General features: G+C 34.7%; 3 protein-coding genes across 4 annotated transcripts in view; all 3 read right to left on the bottom strand.

Annotated features, from left to right (window-relative positions):
• Positions 1–10108, bottom strand: part of LOC136975968 (MAP3K12-binding inhibitory protein 1-like) — a 45457-nt gene extending 35349 nt beyond the window's left edge. For both annotated transcript variants that reach the window (XM_067271156.1, XM_067271157.1), the window contains exons 1-4: positions 10003–10108; positions 3452–3583; positions 3255–3365; positions 23–134 (exon numbers count right to left, since the gene is read on the bottom strand). In XM_067271156.1, the coding sequence (XP_067127257.1) occupies positions 23–134; positions 3255–3365; positions 3452–3583; positions 10003–10047 (400 nt within the window). In that variant the 5' untranslated portion in view covers positions 10048–10108. The remainder of the gene's footprint in view (positions 1–22; positions 135–3254; positions 3366–3451; positions 3584–10002) is intronic.
• LOC136975998 (V-type proton ATPase subunit G-like) overlaps positions 1–21139 on the bottom strand; it is a 99743-nt gene that overhangs the window by 39082 nt on the left and 39522 nt on the right. The gene's annotated exons all lie outside the window — the stretch shown is intronic.
• LOC136976016 (serine/threonine-protein phosphatase 2A 56 kDa regulatory subunit epsilon isoform-like) lies at positions 17255–18574 on the bottom strand. The gene has a single exon (XM_067271214.1). The coding sequence runs from the start codon at positions 18572–18574 to the stop codon at positions 17255–17257; it is 1320 nt and encodes a 439-aa protein (XP_067127315.1).

The following is a 21139-nucleotide window of genomic DNA, read 5'->3' as shown; positions in this document are numbered from 1 at the left end:
TTTTTTTAATAATAATTCTTACCCCATTCTGATTCATTTTCATCGATAACAGAATGACTACAAAATTCTTGAACATTCCATTCATCAACTTCTTTCCTTTTTCTTTTCATAAAAGCTTCAATTCTTTTATTTAACTGAATAACGTAATTGTTGAAATAAATAAATTTGCAGACATATTAGTAAAAGTTAAAAAAACTCTGTGAAAATCAACTTATTCTAATTTAAGAACTAATTTATTTTAAAGGTTTCATTTTTAGTTACATTAATTCTAAAAATTAAAACTGTAATATCACTGTTAGAAAGAAATACATATGGATTTGTATACGGGGTGTTTGGAAATTCCCGTTACAAACTTCTAGGACTTGTAGAGGGGAGTGAGTACATAATATTTTGATTAGGAACCCATGTCCTACGACAGTTTCAATTCAGATGTTTAACTCTTCCACTTCTGCTGAGGGAAAAAATGTTAATAAAAACAAACGTGCTTAAGTGATAAATGGATGTTTCGTTGTTTCCTTTCGAATAGTTACCTAATAATTTCACTGTGTCACAGCTAATTCAAATTCCTCAAGCAGAAGTGGAAGAATTAAACATCTGAATTGAAACTGTCATAGGACGGAAACGAACCGTTTCCGTCCTACGACAGTTTCCGGCCTACGACTCATTTCCTAATCAAAATATTATGTACTCACTCCCCTCTACAAGTCCCAGAAGTTTGTAATGGGAATTTCCGAACACCCCGTATACGTAAACCAATATTAATTGTATATTTATATTTATTTACGTAAATATCTAAATAAGTAAACCTATAAAATGTATCATAAATAAAAGAGAACTTATTAAAAACTACAATACATATTTTAACACAAACTCTACAAGAATTTGTATTTTTGCAAACTGTATGGTCAAATATATGATCAGATTTTTTCCACCCCTCAATTCTTGAGTAAAATCTTAAAAGCAGTATAATTGTCCTATTAATAATTAATGTCCACGTTGACAAAATATATAAATAAGAAACTAAAGGACAGTAAAGGCAATAATAATTATATAATCAGATTAATTATATTAATATATTATAAGTTTTTTGAAATTCCGTCGGATGTTAAATTTTTAGTTTAAAAAATTAAGACACAGTCGTTCCGGAAAAATTTTTTCCCTAGACGATCTCCATTTTTTCTTGTTCTAGAACAATTTTTTTCCTTAGATGACCAGACCTTCCTTTATAGGCTACTTAGCCATCTAATATTAAAATGTTCTTTAAAAAAACAGAGTTAGTCCAATTAAAAATATAAAAATTCTTAAAAATTGGAAAATGGGATCTTACGACGTCTTCTTTTACATCCATATCCGTTCAGGAGTTTGGGTCTTTATCCACTCAAAAAAAAAGATGTGGAAAATGTAGATTTCCAAATCTTTTTTTTGAGTGGATAAAGACCCAAACTCCTGAACGGATATGGATGTAAAAGAAGACGTCGTAAGATCCCATTTTCCAATTTTTAAGAATTTTTATATTTTTAATTGGACTAACTCTGTTTTTTTAAAGAACATTTTAATATTAGATGGCTAAGTAGCCTATAAAGGAAGGTCTGGTCATCTAAGGAAAAAAATTGTTCTAGAACAAGAAAAAATGGAGATCGTCTAGGGAAAAAATTTTTCTGGAACGACTGTGTCTTAATTTTTTTAAACTAAAAATTTAACATCTGACAGAATTTCAAAAAACTTAACATGAAAAATTGTTGCCAGAGGGAGACCGAGTTAACAAATCTACATTTTAAAATATTATAATTTATTTAACATATATTTTGAAACAGAATTCACCAGATAAAACAGTGAAGATATAGTTACAAAGCTTTACAAAAGTTTTTAATGTTATTTACGTGTTATATTAATTATTCATAATTAAAGATAAATATTCTTTATCTAAACACGATAGTATCTAAAACGAATACAAAATAAAACAGCAAATTAAATATTGTGAATAAAATTGTATTTATTTGTGTATGTACGTGTCAAAATCAGCAGTAAATTTGATTTGCTTTTTTCAAATAAATAAATGGCAGTCAAAAAATTTGCACTTTCATGAAAAATAAGAAATAACTTAAATGTAAACGAATCAAAATTTGACAGTACTCTGAAAACCTTTAGACATGATAATTATTACATCAATCCAATTGAAAGTGTTAGAAAAATTTAAGAAATAGCAGATTGTAATAGTAAAAGTAAGGAATTAACAGAAAATAATTTAATTAATAATAGATATAAATAAATAAAATATATATTATAGTCAAGAACTATCAAAACGTTTATTTCTCATATATAGCTATATTAAAATATTCAGTTATACAAAATAAATATTTATAACTATGATCAAAGAACAATTTTTAACTCTATTTACATCAATATCAATCCACCTTAATTATATGTTATAGTTGATATTTAGGATACTAGGTGACAGTTTTATTTCAATCCGTCAAATAGCAACCGATAAACCGATATAGGGTACTCCCCATACGCACGAAGTTGCATTCGTTGCACATAGTTTTAAACCAGAAAATTTTAATTTTTCATATTTATAAGTAACAAACGATTACATTATTTTTAATTACATTTTTTATATTACATTACATTACTCAATTACATTACATTTTTATGAATCTTTCAGATTTTATTTTTTGTCCTTTGTACTTTGTATTTAATTAATAAACAGAATAAATTTGTTTGCCTTTCAATATTGGTTGTCTGAATTATGTACTTTAAAAAATTGAAGAAAAATTCATAATGTAAACGAATCAAAATTTGACAGTACTCTGAAAACCTTTAGACATGATAATTATTACATCAATCCAATTGAAAGTGTTAGAAAAATTTAAGAAATAGCAGATTGTAATAGTAAAAGTAAGGAATTAACAGAAAATAATTTAATTAATAATAGATATAAATAAATAAAATATATATTATAGTCAAGAACTATCAAAACGTTTATTTCTCATATATAGCTATATTAAAATATTCAGTTATACAAAATAAATATTTATAACTATTTTCTTACAGAATTTTTAACTAAACACTATTTAAATAAAAAAAAATGAATCTTCATTAGATAAAATCAGTTTGCAACCAATTCTTTTATTATCTTTTTACATCACCTTATACTGTTTTTTTTTCCCATTGATTTTCATTCATACAATTTATTTACATTTTAATTTTTAATCTTACAGCTTTTAAAATGTATCATGTAACAAATTACTCACTTCACTTTTATCAGCTTTAATTTGGACAAGAGATGAGTCATATTTAGGAAGAATACCAGTAAATTCTTCTTTAATTGAATTATCTGTTTCATTTTCTTTTGAATATTTGCTCTAATTTAAAAATAATAATAGAATTAATAAGAAGATACTTCATATGATTTAATATATTTTTATGTAAAAATATTAAAAACTCTTACCTCTAACTCAGTTAATCTTTTTACTAACTGAGAAACAATTTCTATTTTTTCATGCATTTTTTCACACTGATCAATTGAATCCATTACATTATAATTAAAAGTATATTTTTCTAAATAACCAAGACCTTTCATCTGAAATGCAAATATTGAAATAACTAACAAATAATAATAAAAAATACTTGTTTTCGATAGATTATCTCTATAATAATTAAACTAATTATTCACTAGAATACTTATGAAAACAAATCCTACAGATAGGTATGCCACCGACAACGTACACCGCTCGGTACGAATATAACACAATACGTAAAATGGAATAAAAATAAAAAAGATAATAAACAAACAATTATTTATTGTGACATTATCACAATGCTGGGCTACAATGCTCTCCACTTCAAATTAGTACTGTAGTGTCTTGCCCCAATATCATACTTTTCCATTAGCAATTGAGCCTTGCCAATCATCTATCTAACTCTAGGAAAAATTTTTGTTTTGAAACAATGCGACTTTCGGTTTGCATCAAAGTTCGCATATAGTTAATCGGGGCCTCCCGTCCCTAGCTTTCCGTATCCGGTCTCGAATTTCATTTACCTAACGCCGTTCTCAAGATTAAGGAAAGACAGACAGTGACAGTGGGAATTTATAGGTCTACAACTTTTTCAAATTGCAGCTCAACAATACAAGAGTCACAGCTTTATAACAAATTTGAATATAGATGAAGAAATTGTATTTACTCTTGAAGATAGCTTTAATGAAGTTTAATTATACTAGTAAACTATATACAGTCAAACCTGTTTTTATGTGGGGGATAGGGACCGCATTAAAAAAAACGCATTAAAAAAAATCTCACGAAACTTCACGAATGGCTGTAAATAATAGTTTTCGCAACACAATTAAAAAAATAATTTTTTTATGCGGTCAACAGGGACCGCATAAAAAAAGTCTCGCATAGAAAATAACTCAAAACCGTACGAAATAGAATTTATTGACAACAGATGTCAGCACTTGACTGCATCGTCTGGTCTATCGTCTGTTTTACATATTTTTGTCCAGGTGGTGTTTTGTTGACTTAAAAAGTAAATTATTTCATTTTTCGCATATTCGTGCAATAATATTACTATAATAAGTGCATTTATGCTATAATAAGTTTATTTAGCTATAATAAGTCAACGTGAGACATGACGAATCGCACGAGACTAGTAGCCAACTATACCGCACAAATTAAAAATTCGCATTAAAAAAATCGCACAAATAAAAATCACACATAAAAAGAGCGCATAAAAACAGGTTTGACTGTACTTTTTAGATTACATGAAGAGCAAGTCCAGTTATAATTCAGTTATTCGAGTTCTAATCACAAATTTTGTCTATCCATTTGGTACAGTACATAGGACACTCAAAACTTATATGCTGAATAGTTTCCAGAATGTTGATATCAAAAATAAAAAAAGCGCTGTATTCTTCAGATTAAACGTTGCCAAGTAGCTGTTGAATGAACTATGACTAGTGACAAATTGTGTAGCGTAAAAGGAGAGATTTGTATTGAGAAATTCAAGTGCTGATTTTATTGTAGGGAAAAAGTATTTTGTAGTTAAACCTTTAGAAGAAATGTATAGATAGATATATATCTTCAAAAATACTTATCCAAATAATCTGTTTTCACATAGAGATATTACAGATTTGAGAAATATAAAAATTTACTGAATATTTAAAATTTCTTTGAATTTTGCATGTTTATAGGCATATATATATATATAATGTGGATATACACTTGCATTATTGCTTTTACTTTCTCTTCCAAAAATATTATTTTAGTGCCTGTTCTAAATTTATTGTGTTATAAGATTAATATAATGTTTTATCATTATTACTTATATTATTTTATTTATCTGTAATAAAATATTCGTTGTGCAAATATTTTAAAAATAACTGTTTTGTTCATCTTTAATTTTTCACTTTTCAGCCTTTTTGTAAGCCTACAGCTTATCTTTCATAATTGTGATGAGATATTATGAATAAAAAGATTATTTTCATATCACAACATAATTACAACATTTCACTTAACAGATTTATTGCAAAAACTATGATTATCACCACATAAAACATTAGTTGATTAATTTTACTTTTATCCACTAATCCACTAATCAACAGTCAATATTTAGAATTAAACTACCAATTGTTAAAAACTTTTATATTAAGATTAAATTTTCACATCTCAAAAACACAATAAGTCTATTTGAGTGAAAGAATATTAAATATCTTATAATTACATAGTTTTAAATGCAATTTGACTTAAAATTATTTAATTCTAGAAAAACATCTAAAGTGAAAAAACTGAAAATATGAATCAGAATAAAATAATTTTATGCACTTGTAATTACAGCATTCATAAATTGATACAACCACCACCATCAAATTCCAACAAAATTAAATTTAATAAAACTAACATTTTCACCTATACTTTTGTGTATTTGTTCAATTTACAGAAACAACCTAACTTCTTAAATGTTCTTTCTCTTTATTCTAAAGCAGTGGTTTCCAAAGTGGATCTTACTGCCCCAGTGGGCAATGAGCAAATCTACAGGGGTGAAAAGAAGCAAGGGGGCACAGGGAGTGCTGGAGGCAAGGTACTGAATGGTAACCATAAGCAAAGGTTGGGGTACCCTGACAACCTTTCCCTTTCCTCTGTTAAACTGATAAGAAGAAACATTGCATTTAATGGTTTCCAGATGTTGAAAACAATGTATAGTAAGGACAGAGTTAGGAGGTGGTGACGGGCCGCACTCGTAGGTATAGCCCCGGAACCGGAAAAGGAAAGAAGAAGTAAAGTTTGTTTAAGAAGGGGGTAAGGTGAAAGTGAAAAGAAGTGAGATAGGATAGTTGAAAGTTGTTGAGGGATCCATGGGCACCTGCATTGCATTTAATAGGAATAATAACAAAGTACATAAATATTTACAAAGATGAGCATACATTAACAGTGTTACAAAATCCTGTGGCGCGACAATTGAGAACTAATTTAGCAGTACGCGTACATAATACAAGCATGTTATTCCAACTAAAATTTGGACAATACATTTTGCAGATACCATTCACGGTAGTAATATAAGGATTGGAAACCTTAAATGGTTACATTAGGTAAAATGACACAATAAAGGACATAACAACCACAATATGACAATATTGTCCTTAAAATTGCAGCTGGCATGTAGCAATACAGTATATACACATAGTTTGGTGCACATAACAGGTTACATGTTACACCTGAGAAACAACACCTGACCCATAGAGTCAGATGGAAACATACAGTTTGGGATGAGTGCCTAGAAAGCACGAAGAATGTGCTACCAGGAAAGACAAAGTATTTTTACAGTGATGATTACAGTAGAGCAGGTTTGACTGTGGAAACGATGCTACACTATGATAAGTATACCGACACTAAGACCATGCACATAAAAAGAAGCCCACACAGAGGTACAGCTGGTGCACCCACAAGGATGCTCAGTCAAGGATTTTTATATCCAGGGCAAAAGTCTCAGGGCTTTGAAGATGTTGCTGTTGTTTATCAGAGTCTTACTGCGGCATAGCCATAGTTCATTCTCTTTTTGGATCTTGCTTATGAGTACCTTCCGCTGAGCGTTGTACGTAGGGCAGTGCCAGATGACACGTCCTGCATCTTCATCTTCGTGGAGGGAGCATGGGCACTTGCCGTCGGTCTTCCGCAGGAACCTATTGAGGTAACTGCGGAAGTTGCCATGCCCGGTGAGAAGTTGAGTAACCTGGAATGTGGGGACGAGATGCTTGCAATGGCTCCTTTGAAGAACATCGGAGGATGAAGTTGTAAGTAATCCTGCCCGTAGAGCTGTTGTCCCATCTTCCTTGCCAGCACTTCCATGAGTGATTGCGAATGCTCTTCTTTAGCCTATTACTGGGGTGTGACTGTAGGAACGACTCTGTATCCAGGCAGGTGCCGAGCGGGCCAAAAGGTCAGCCCTATCGTTGCCCGGAAGGCCAGAGTATCCCCTCACCCAAGAAAACTTGATGCATATACTGTGCCGTAGTGCAAGCAGAAGACTGACACTATCTTGAATTATTGACAGTTTTGTATTAAGTTTCTTAAGTTGCAACAGAGCAACACGGCTGTCACTTACGATCATAACCCTAGTGATATTATGAGCCTTCTTGTTTTCCGTGATCCAAAGTAAAGCCTTGTTGATGGCCAGAGATTCGACAGAAAGTATAAGGTTCATAGAAAAGTTTTCCTAAGAATATTTTCAAGCCTTTCTCACACAAGAGAAAAATGGGTTAGGGAGTGTTGGGGTACAATTTGGGGGAGTTGGATACAACTTTATGGAACAAAGGGGGCAATGGATCAAAAAAGTTTGGGAATCACTGTTCTAAAGCATCACCCGACAACTATTAAAGTATGGTTGAAAATGTTAGTTCCATTAAATTTAATTTTGTCGGAATTTCACGGTGATGGTCGTATCAATTTACGAATGAATTTAAGTTTAACATTTCCAAAATTCACAGTGGCACTTGTATTAATTTTGTTTCCAGTTTTGTCTATTTATAGTGTGTACATGAAATATTTTATATTCTTCCTAAGTAAGCAATACATTTTTTATAACAGTGGGTATGGTTACCCACTATTAATTAAAGGTATATTGCTTACTTCAATGAATTAACTATATTTTTTTTTAACTCTTTGCACTGTTGCACTAAGGGCATTTTTCCATACCCATCGTCGATTTGGCAAAGCCCACAATAAAGACAACGGAGGGACCGAGCCTCGAATGTCCGGACCCGGTTCCTCGCCACCTTCGTCGACTACCCATAAAAAATTCCCAGGGAGTCGCTCACCCAAATTTAATTCACGGATGCCTAATCTCTTATTATCTAAGTAGCATTGTTTGGAACATCGTACGTCACAAACTTATTCAACAAATGGTCTTGCCCAGGGGTTCACCCGAACTTTTTCACAGTAGGCCAGATAACCTAGAGAACGACATGCACAGGCCGCGCAACTATTTCGTTCGATACGGCACATCGAATACACAAAAAATAAAGACAACCGGCATATTTATTTACCAATACACAAACACGACGGCTGCAGCAAGCCAGTAACGACTTTTCTTAGAAACTTCACTGCAGGTACTTATACAAAAAGCGCTCCGACATCCAAAGTGGCAAAAAGTTGCCGAATTTTTTATTTTGCCGGTTTATCTAAAAATTACATTACCGTCGGATGCAAAAATCAGATCGGACCAATTTTGGCATTTTTACTTACATTTATTTTAATTTTTTTACTTAGTAAGTTTATCTGCAATCTATGATATTTTCACATAAATAATTATATTTTAGCTCATTTGTGGCACGGTGCGGCGGCGGGCCTTAGTTTGGCGACTCCCGGTCTCGCCGAACAAACCGGAACTGCGCGCGTCACCACTCGCACAACGGTTTCCTTCAAACATCATTCCTCCTTACGAAACACACGCATAAATTACGTTTACGATAATAACTCGATAAACAAAAGAAAAGAGGAAATTGAATATATTTAAAGTAATTAATCATTGTTATTAAGTGCTAATATTAAAGAAACTTTTGTTTTTGGTTATCTTTCCGGTAATTGTTTATAAGCCATACACCGCTTTCTCTCTCAATTTTATTTACAATAGGGACATACATGCTAGATATGTCCAAAACACATAAAATATTTGAGGGGCCACTCATTTAAAAAACTCTAAACATAAAACGCATAGGACTACTTACCGACCGTAAACCATTCAAGCCAACATTGCTTAAGCTCGGTTTTTTACAAACGAACAAAATATGCTTTAAATACTACAAAAATAAATTAGTAGTTAATATGTTTACGTTAATTCTTTTCTTTTTACGATTGACTTCTAAAAATGTTAAGGGTCGGTAAGAAGCCCGACACAGAGTTCAGCTTAGGGCCTGGAAATGCCTAAATCCGGCCCCGTGTCACACAAAATTACCGACATTTTAAACTTAAAAAAAAATCCTTTAAAATTAACAGCATAACTTGTTCGTATGCAGCTAGACAATTGGGAAACTTTTTTGCCAATTCTTAAGTCGAATCCCCTCTTTCAGTCGGTTATATTTAGCAGCTTCTCCGAATTCCGAATAAGCACGTTTTTCACGTGGAAACAGACGAAAACTTATCAATACATTGGGCTCCCGTATGGCCTTTTTGTTTATAGTTTTTTAAATGAGTTGCCCTCAAATATTCTGTGTTTTGGACGTGTCTAGCATGTACGTCTCTATTGTAAATAAAATTAAGAGAGAAATCGTTGGTGTATGGCTTATAAAGAATTTATCATCGACCAATAACAGTTTTAACGTTGACTTTAATGCTGGGAACTTCAAGTTAAAATCTGACAATATCCCTACAATACGCAAGAATATTTCTATTAAGCACAAGTTTGAACACACAGACCATATTTGGCAAACGAGTTTAAATTTCTTATTGAAGATGCACTTTAATTACAAATACTGACTTTTTACTCAACTTTGTACGAAGTAAGACTTACTTCTTCTAAAAATCCAATTATTATTTGCAACACTTCGCCGATCATGGTGAGATCTCAATTTTGAATCCAGCTCTCAAATATCAACAAAGCCAATTTCCGCAAAGTGTTGCCATCCGTCAAAGTCGTCTTATAGCAATATTATTTTTTAAAATAGTGTTTATAAATTTTTATCTTATAATATATTAGAGATGGGTTGATAATAATAATGATAATAATAAGCGGAGCCCAAACGGTTAGGAATCGAAAGTTGAAATTTGATACACAGTTAGGGTAGGTCGTAGCTTTTTTTTTTTTTCTTTGGAACTCTTTCCACCCTGTGGGCACTAAGAGGGCCTTTTTTTTTTTAGTAGGCCCATTATGGGTTCGGCCAGGCCCACAATGGGGCGACCGGGTGGTGAGGGACGAAGCCCGACATATCCGAACGGACCACCCCCGAAAAATTCCTGGGGATTATTCGACCCGCTCGGATTCGATCCCGGGTCCCCCAGAGCGGTAGGCTGCCACCTTTACCGCTCGGCCATCCGGCCAGTTAGGGTAGGTCGTAAGAACGTACTGCGCAGTACACTAAGAAGGGATCTTTGGAAATTCAACTCTCCCAGGAAAAAAAGAGGAGCGAGTTAGTCGAAAATGTTAGTTTCGTCTAAATCTGTTCGTACTGGGATATAAAGAAATAGTCAGTTGAAATAGTTAGTTTTAGTCAGTGTAAAGTAGGATTTGTCGGTTTTTAAAACCCGGTTTTGAAAAACCGGTTTTTAAGCCTAGACTTAAAACATAAAAATTAATTAATTATTTGATTAAAAACATCAAAATTTTGACACAAAATCGTCTCTGGTATAAAACGGGAATATTGTTAAATACTGTTTCGTAAAACTAACTACAAAACAAAAAAACCCTCTACGCCTAAAAAGCGTCCAATTCCGCGCAATTTAAGTTCTGAATAAGGCGATTGGGACCACAGAGGCCGGATGGCCGAGCGGTCAAGATGGCAGCCTACCGCTCTGGTGGACCCGGGTTCGAATCCGAACGGGTCGAGAAATCCCCAGGAATTTTTCGGGGGATGGTCCGTTTGGATATGTCGGGCCCCGTCCCTCACCACCCGGTCGCCCCATTGTGGGCCTGGCCGAACCCATAATGGGCCTACTAAATGAGGCCCTCTTAGTGCCCACAGGACGGAAAGAGTTTAATAAAAAAGGCGGTTAAGACCTTATCAGAGCTATAGAGCATAACTATAGGAGCAAAAAGTCACCTCTATAAGCAACCTTTCGCGACTTACATCCCCAAAATCAGGTCGCGAGAGATCGATCACATAAATATCTTGTGAGGAAGTACTCGATCTTTAGAGTATTCCCTGTGCAGGAACAAAACAAAAAGAAATAAATCACACACTCTATGACTCCAATGTAAGGAACATAAAGTTCATTTTAGTCCTTCCAATCACTACTCTGTCCCTTCGCTATAACAGTAAAACAAAGGAAACAACACACCAAAAAAAACGATCTCGCGACTCTATCGTCTACACGTCCTCTCTCCCTTTCTTTCTTCCGTTGAGCATGCGCGATCTTCCTCTCTTCCTCCTTGATCCGGTTTTTTCGGTTGTCATCGAGAATGCGTGGCCCACCCAAGGAGTTGGTTACGCAGTAGAACACGTGATCTTCAGACCACAATCTTTAAGAACTTGAAAAAGTGACTTCGTCCTGCCCCGAGACACTAAAGAAGTTTTTAGTATTAGAAAGTACAAAGAGAAGAACAAAAAATTTCGATTTATTATTTAATGCTTTAAAGACGATTAAACCCAGCTCAGTAGCAAGTGTGAGAGCTTTTTCTATCTCTGGCAATTTTCTGTGGAAAATAAGGTCACGGTTAGCACGGATCTATAGACGTTCTTCGCTTTCTAAAATCATATTTTCTTACGAAAAATAAGAAATAAAATAATATTTTGTAAGAATTCATTGTTATTCGTTTTCCTTCATGCTTTTATATGGAGTAAATTTTATAGTTTAATGTAATATTCTGGCATTTCTTCTGTTTTGTTTTGTGTAGATGTTAGTCGATTTTATTTTGTTATAAATATTAAATAAATGAAAAAGTTTTAAAATAAGATGTAAATATCCCTTATCTCCATTTTTTGAGCAAAAATTCGAAAACCGGTTTTTGTATAAACCCTGGTATAAAGTGTAAATAGTAAAGAAGAAAAGTATATAGCGGTATATATAGTATACATTTGGGAAATTACTAAATATTTTAAGCATTTCCACTGTTCGCGTAACCCAAAAACAATAAATCCAAAATAAACGAATTTGAACGAATATTTGAATTGGTTCCAAATTCGAAATACAGTACAATGTTCCAAACAAGTTTTCATAGACTTTAGAACTTAAAATCGATCACTTTATTCGAGTAAGGTTATCGTAGTTCTGCACCCGGTGAAAACGGGGAAGATCGCCTATCTTAATCTTCTCTATCGTTTCTTTCTGCCCGAGCAACGCCGGGCTCGTCTGCTAGTAATAGATATAATTCAAATATTCGTATTCAATAATTTAAAAACTGTGGTGTATTTTTTGGTAACTTTATACACTACGGGTATTAAAACAGCCTTTTTCAATCTCGCCACGGATTCGACCGTAAAGTAGATTGTAAAAACATAGATGATGTCCGAAAAATTACTTCGCAGTGAGAAATTTGTAATAGCGTTAAAAGTTATAAGTACAGTACGGCGTTGAATGCGAGACGTGTAAGTTGTATATCCTACGTTTCCATTTTGCGGTAGATAGCGTTACTTCTTTTTTAAAACTCTTTCGCCTTGCGGGCACTAACAGGGCCTCTCTAAGCAAGCCCATTATGGGACCGGCGAACCGGCCGGGTGGTGAGGGACGAGGCTCGACGTATCCAGACAGCCCACCTCCGAAAAATTTCTGGAGATTTTTCGACCGTCGGCGTTACTGCTTGCTTACATATGTTCTGGTCTTTGGACTACAGTTCTTTGAAGACAGCGGCCGGATGGCCGAGCGGTCAAGGTTAGCAGCCTACCGCCCTGGGGGACCCGGGATCGAATCCGGACGGGTCGAGAAATCCCCAGGAATTTTTCGGGGGTGGTCCGTCCGGATATGTCGGTCCCCGTCCCTCACCACCCGGCCGCCCCATTGTGGGCCTGGCCGAACCCATAATGGGCTTGCTATAAGAGGCCCTCTTAGTGCCCACTGGGCGGAAAGAGTTACAAAAAAAAAAAAAAAAAAAAGTTCTTTGAAGACTTCGCTCATCGCATAATCTCCCGTGGAATCTGTGGAACTTAAATTCCCCGGCAACATTTGGTGGCGCTATCTGTTATGAGATTTTATTTAAAAACTTTCTATATTTTTAATTATTATAAAATGGCATATAGCTTAATTTTCGGGGTAGGGATGGATTTTATAAACAAATTGTAAATGCTAATAACCAGTAAAATCGTCGTTAAGTCCGACCTTACTGGAGATATGACGCACGACTCTGTTTATCTACCCACTCTCCTCGACATTTAACCACCAAAATTTAATAGCATCAATTTCCTTAATACACAAATTACCCTGCAAATTTCATAAATTTTGGACAAAAAGCACGAGTTATTATTACGCTTGAAAGAGTGAAGAAAATCGTGACACACACACATACACACTAACATCCATACATACAGGGGGGAAAACCCCGATTTTTGCATTTCTTGACGTTTGGAGGTCCTCCGAGTGCAAAACATTTAAATTTTGGGGGTTCAATTTTTGATCTATCACCGTACTTTTTCTCTCTTATATACAAGAGAGCCGGGGAAAGTAAATACGACGCAAATAATTTACTAGTATATTTCTTTTTTCCAGCCAGTATTAGCCTATTAGCTACGATCCACGTGTAAAGAAAAATAACAGTAGCCTAAATTTACACGATAAAAAGCAAAAGTATATATTATATATAAATTACAGTAAATATAGTAATGTACGGGCATTGCTAGGCTGGTCGGCCACTATATTTTGTAGGAAGCTTAACGACTTCATATAAGCCTACTACGGCACTAGTACCAAAGGTCATAGATTATAAGGTTGCCTCATAGAGAAGAAACGTTTTTCATCGGTTGCTTATTTGACGTCACCGATAGTCGAAAACGAAACATCTTACTACGTCCTTATGGTGAAAACATTGCCGATCAGAGGCTCGTAGCTTTAATTACCCGCTAATATTTCATTAATTACGATTCTTACTTAAATAAAAACGGTTTATAAATAAAAAAAAATCCGGAATATTGAGCAAATCTTCGTGTAAAGATGAAATTAAAATGCGTTTTTCTACTTTGTAAACGAAATCGATTTTATCTATTTTATGATATTACTACGTCGGTTGCTTGCAAAATCCGCGACTTTGCAAGCAACCAAGCACCATTTATATTCAGTATTTCAACCATAGTAATTGTTATATAACGCCTACCGCCGAGAATGACGACAGTTGCCGAGAATCAAACGAACCGTTTTCAATTTGATCAATTTTCTGCAACGTTTACAATCGTTCTATAATCGAACCGATACGCAATAACAAATTCCAATTTAAAACGGTTCGAACATTTGGTTAAAGATTCCAAATATATAAAAATATTCATAACAATATCTGAAATGTTATCGATTTAATACACCTAAGTACTCGACGAAGACTACACGTAATTGAAAACAAAAAATCGCATCTAAAATAGTACGGTAGAAGCCGTTCTTCGGGTTAAGCCTTAATCCTCTCCCTCTCCCCCGGGGGAATTTCGAAAAATCCCTTCTTAGTGTGCGTTTTCCTGACGTACCCTGTGTACCAAATTTCACCTCCAGGTTCGGCGGTGTGCTTTGGGCGATGACGAATCAATCAGTCAGTCAGTCAGGACAAGTAATTTTATATGTTAGATAACTTTGTGAAAAGAACAATTTTTTATGTTATAAACATACTGTATTTTTAATATCAATATATACAAATTAAGTGTTACATAGAAACAGAATTAAAAGAAATCAAGTACAACCTTTTAAAATTTTCTATTGTTATTACAGTTTTAAATTAAAATTAAGATCATTACCTTTAAGAGATTCTTCTGGTTTATCCCGTTTATTTACATCTAAAAGTTTTCCTGTCAGTTATTTTTCTGTTTCTTTTTAATAAACGATTCTTTCTTTGATTCGACCGATCAATATTTTCATTTTCTGTATTTTCTAAATTTACTGTCGGTAGTAAAGTTTTCTTTAGTTTAGGTTTTGCCAATAAACCTTATAAGTCGGCTTTTAAATTTCTCTCGAAATCATTTTCTGTGAAATGATCGGAGCAAACGTGACAAGAATCGGAATTGAATTTGTCTTTTCTTTTACAATTACGGATCCATTTTCTTCTTATTATTGGATCTTTAGGAAATCTAAAATAACCAACTTTCCTGTTTAATAACTTTGTGTTACCATAGCTGTTATTACAAGTTGCAACAACCTACGATGCTCTCGGCATCTTAAAATAAAAATAATGATAATACCGTATATTTCCGCAGATAAGACGATAGTTGAATCATAGAAAAAGGCCCCCAAAATCCGGGGTCGTCTTATAGGACAGATACAAAAAAAATTAGATTGGAATTTATATAAATTAAAACCATTATAAAAAAACGGACAAACCGTAATTACCGCATATTTCCGCGGATAAGACGACCTTCTGATAAGACAAGGTATAAATTTTCGTAAAAGTTTTATAGTTTTAGCATTTATCTGTCCTGTAAGACGACCCCCAAACTATCGACGGCCTACGAATTTAGTTTAGATCGGCGATCGTCATCTGGAAAATAATACTGTATAGCGTATATGGAATTATGTCCTATTCGTAATTTTTCGAATGAACAAATTTTATTTTCTGCCTCGCTATTGTTGCAAACGTTTGCAACAATAGCGACCTCGACTATTCGCAAAAACGTCTTACGGGCTATTCTATTTTTTGGAAATGCCCTACTCTCTACTAGTAAATAATTACGGTTTGTCTGTCCTTTTATAATGGTTTTAATTTATATAAGTTTCAATCTAATTTTTTGTATCTGTCCTATAAGACGACCCCGGATTTTCGGGGCCATTTTTTACGGTTCGACTATCGTCTTATCCGCCGAGATATACGGTAATTCCGTATACGCTATACAGTATTATTATTCGGATGACGATCGCTGATCTAAACTAAATTCATAGGCCGTCGATAGTTTGGGGGTCGTCTTACAGGACAGATATATGCTAAAACTATAGAACTTGGACGAAAATTTATACCTCGTCTTATCTGCGGAAATATACGGTAATAAAATTTAGCTATTTTTTAATTTTCTCAAATAAATCTAATCGAGATATAATATTCTGAAGAAGAAAAAAGTAGTTTTAACACATCTTACATAAAAATTATTATACAAATAGTATTAACTACATTACATCTATACACTAGTATACACTAGTATACACTACAATAAATTTATATTATATATAAAACATTTTTATATTTTTCATTTCTATGCATTTTACATAGCTTAAATTTGCATATTTTAAAAAGTTATATTAATTAATAATAAACAATATCTTTTTACATCTCGACTTATCTTAAAAGTGTTACCACCCCGTTATGGGCCAGCTTATTATTTGTAGTCGTCGTTTCATCGTGCAGATACTATTTTTATACACGCAAAAAACTATTCTTAGTATTTTAAAATATTTTAATAAAAAATCTATTTTGTTCGTAATCATATTCTGTAATTTCTACAGAACCAAGTGTAAAGACTACGACAGAATATCAAACGGTTTTGGGAACACTTTTGTTACTTCGTACAATTTTTATCGATATAATTATGTTTAATAATAGTAATAACCACATAGAATCATATTTACCTTCGAAGATTAAGAGTCTAAAAACTCTCAACAAAGTAACAAAAATAGTGAAATTGCAAAATTTTCTTCCCGCGCTAACTGTTGCGAAGCGGTCGCGCCACCACGGCTCGACTACGGTTGACGTATATCCGGAATCTGGCAGGAAGTGGCTAAACCGGCTGTATGAGGACCTTGACTAGTACCGACAAAATACAAAACAACGTCAACTCATTGCAAATGGGGACAAACCAGAAAAATGTGTATGGACGGTCATTTTTACGTCGTACCTCCAAAATAAACATGTGTCGATATAAACTTCGAGAAGTCAGTAATCTTTGTTATAATTCGCCAAAAAATATATATACTGTACATGTTTGTTCCATAATGTTTTAATTTAGAATAAATTCATCATACAAAATATTATTTTCAGATTTTATTCTGAAAAGAATGTGGTTTGCTCGAGCAACGACATGTTCGTTCCAATGTTTCGTAGAAATTTTACGCAAAACGGGAATCAAGATTGGCATCAATAGTTTATGTTCACTTTCTAATAAATGAATTATGATTATATTATTCCAAAAATTGAGAGTTCTTTCTGTAATGAGATAATGAGAACTATTAACGCAATCGACTATCTGTTTAAGGAGCTTGTCTCGAACTTTTAGAAATTCTCGAAACTCGATGTTATTCAATATTTTTTCAAGAATATCCAAAAAGACTAACTCGACTAAGTTGCAATGTTTAGGCCACGATTCTAGCAAGCTATTTACGACTTTTTCAGTGAGAGTACTGTCTTTATCCATGAAAGATACGATGCACTTAGTCCAGGAAATGTGGAACTGATCTAAATTCTTAGTTTTAAGTAGAGGAAGAAAGTAGTTTTCTAAGCATATTTTGTGTTCGTTCTTCAGAGGCAAAAGAAAACCACTAATGACGCTACTCAGAACTTGTAATAATTCCGATATCCCATTAAAATTAATCGGTTTCTCAATAATTCTGTAGAAAACTCCATATATTTTATTTCTAATGAATAATCTTAAAGGATTAAACAAGAAGTATATCTTATGAAGAATGAGCATTAGCTTTCCTCTTTCCCGGTGATCGAAACTACAAAATAAATCTATTAATTGTGAAATGAATTGCTTGCTAATTACTTCAATAGCAAAGTTTGTGTTCAGTTTTTTCTGTTCTAGAAATCTTAGGAAAAAATCATACACAAGTTGTAAGTGAGGCCACGCTGGCAGCAAAGACGATTTCATCTCGGTTGAATTCTCATACTCCATTTCGTAATTAATTAATGTCTGAAAAACATTATTAGAGAACATAATTATTATTTCCTTGTAACAATTTATAGAAAGGTCGAATGTAGGTGACGATATAAAATTATATAATTCAATCAATATCTGGGTCTTTAGCTGTCTTTCTTTTGTTTCTGTTTCGCTCTCCAAAAACTGAAATATTCTCGAACATTGACGAAGTTTGCTTATAAAAAGTGGTTCTCTTTTCGATTTAGATACCTTTGCTAATAGAGGTAGTTTGCTAATAGAAATTACATTTATGTCTTGAGTACTGACAGAAATTTCCGTAGTAGAGTCAGATCCTCTGAAATATGAAGTTTCCTTGTCACCATCGGAGCCGGATAAACGTATTTCAAGACTGCTAGTGATCTGATCAAAATTTGTATTTTCTGCTGATGAAGAATAGCTCATTACGAATACAATTCTGGTCGATAACAGCAATATTCATCCAAATTTCCAAATTAATTGTAATTTTATTTTCATTGTTATACAATCCATATTTATGAATGGAATGTCAATAATGAACTGAAAAAAGTAATTCAGAAATTTTTATTTTTTAATATTTTTATAATGAAGGTTTACAAACTAAAGATAAAATACTTGATGCCAATTTACTTATCAATATTACAGCAGTATGTTTTTTGACGCCTAATAAAATAAAATATTTAATAAATCAATGGCTCTCGAACTGTAGGGCAGGTTCCCCTAGTGGAACACGAGACTCCAGGAAATTCTGGGTGTCCTGATCGTGACTCCGGTTCCTCTCCAGGTGAGTTATCTGGCTCTGGCTCTGGCGGGTTATCGGACCTGGCAACCTGACCTCACTTTTGGGTTCGAACTTCGCCAGGTATACACGTGTATCGATCCTATGTTCACCCGGTAGCGTAGCATCGTAACCTATGTAACATAAAGTTTTCGAATTATTTCGTCTGCAGCCTGATACTGTATTGTAAGGTAATTACATACGAATTAGCGCTACAAACTGGTGACCCGAGCGTGGTTTACGGTGCCCTCTATCCGATGAAGAAACTACAGTACGCCGGGAAAATTTCATCTATTTGCATCGGATGCAAACGTTAGACTTTCATCTCCCTCGAAACGTCTACTCATTCATCTAGACCTTCAAAAAGTGTAACCACGAGCATTTTTGTCGACGGTCAACTGTTCAACGGAAAGGTATTGTATGTGCCATCCTTCTGTGTTCTCTCGCTACGTGCTGAACTGTGCGCGAAACACGTCATTTACTTATACCCTTCTTCGGACTGCCACAACTACGCTCAAACCACGACGATCACCCTCATATAACACGCGTCGCAATCAGACCCCTACCGTTTTGGGAAGAACAACCCTAGCTTATGGTTCGCGCAACTAGAAGCTCAATTTTCCATCACGGACATAACCGTTGACGACACAAAATTCAAACACGTCGTAGAGCTCGCAATTTTAAATTCGGTACACGATTTAGTTCTGAACCCACCTTACCAGAATAATTTCGTTACTCTAAAGGCTCGTCTTATAGACATCTACTCGGAGAGGGAGTCTTCCAAAATCCAAATGCTACTTCCAAGGGTTGGAGCTAGGACACCAATGTCCATCCTTCCTGTTAACGCGGATGCGCGATTTAGCTGGTATTCATTTTAGCGAAGATCTCTTAAAATACCTCTGGCTTTCGAGATTACCACACAATATACAAGCCATCTTGGCCGTATCAAACGAGAAACTTCAACAACTGGCCGACAAAATCATGGAATTGGTCTCCCCCGCACAAGGTCCCGTCGCAATCTGTAGCCTGGAGAACCAAGTTTCGGAATTAACCAAACAGGTTAAGAACCTCGTTGCGTCAATCAACAAACGCTCCCAATTCTATCTTTTGCGGCGCCGCCGCCAGAACTCGTTTCTATCAGCCAATAACAGTTCGTCTGGTAGTCACGTGAGAAAATACAATCACGTGGCGTTTTAATGGCGGAAAGTTTGACGCGGATAACAGAGATAAGTAACGTCAGATTAAAGAGGAAAGGATAATAAATTTAACACAAATAATCATGTGTAATTTAATTCAAAGAACAAAATAACCGAATATTACTCCGAAATAGTATTCTGGCTGTACTATAGATTACCACCTACGGAATTTCGGGACTTTGAGTATATATTTGAAGTCGGGGGACCGAGACGAGTTCAACGGTACTCTACTTTTGAACCGGAGACGAAAAATAAAAGTTATCATACTTTTTCACTTACCATACTTTTTTAATGCTCTCATGCAGACGGCACCGTAGTTGCTAGTATTGCCATCTTGCGGTAAAGTCTGCAAACCGTGACGTCGGACTACGGCTATCTCCCGGAGCGTTAAACACGCGATACGAGAGCGGAGAGAGCGACGCGACTTCCGATCATCGCGCGATCGCCATTTCGGTTAATGTTACTTATGGCGGCCCGACTGACCTCTCGTATGGGCGCCACCACTCGCCGCCATGTGCTAAACTAGTGATCGATTCACGGTAGTTCTTGAACAAAGTAAAAAAGGGGGAAACGTCTACTAAAGGCAATTTTAACGGCAAGCGACGGGACTCCCGATCGCGATAGCGAGGCCGACTTAGCGGAGAGCGACGCGACTCCCTATCATCGCGCGATCGCCGGAAAAAAGTATGATAACTTTTTTATTTTTCGTCTCCAGTCCAAAAGTAGAGTATCATTGAACTCGTCTCGGTCCCGAGTTCAGATATATACCCAAACACACGAAATTCCATAGGGAGTAATCTATAGTATACCCCTGTTCATAACCTAGGTGATGTTTCTCGTGTATTCCGAGGCTGCAGTTGCCCATAGGCTTAAACTTATACTTACACTCCAGGCAAATCCTGTTCGATCCACTGATGTATCCAATCTCGTAATTCACTAGGTCTAGTTATGGATGATTTTGAGGTAGACGATTTTAAACACGCGATAGGCTTAGCGGAGAGAGCGACGCGATTCCCG

The sequence above is a fragment of the Centruroides vittatus genome, unplaced genomic scaffold (genome assembly GCF_030686945.1).
Source record: "Centruroides vittatus isolate TY-2023 unplaced genomic scaffold, ASM3068694v2 contig_392, whole genome shotgun sequence".
Classification (NCBI taxonomy): Eukaryota; Metazoa; Arthropoda; class Arachnida; order Scorpiones; family Buthidae; genus Centruroides; species Centruroides vittatus.
This window is presented reverse-complemented; position numbering and strand designations above follow the sequence as displayed.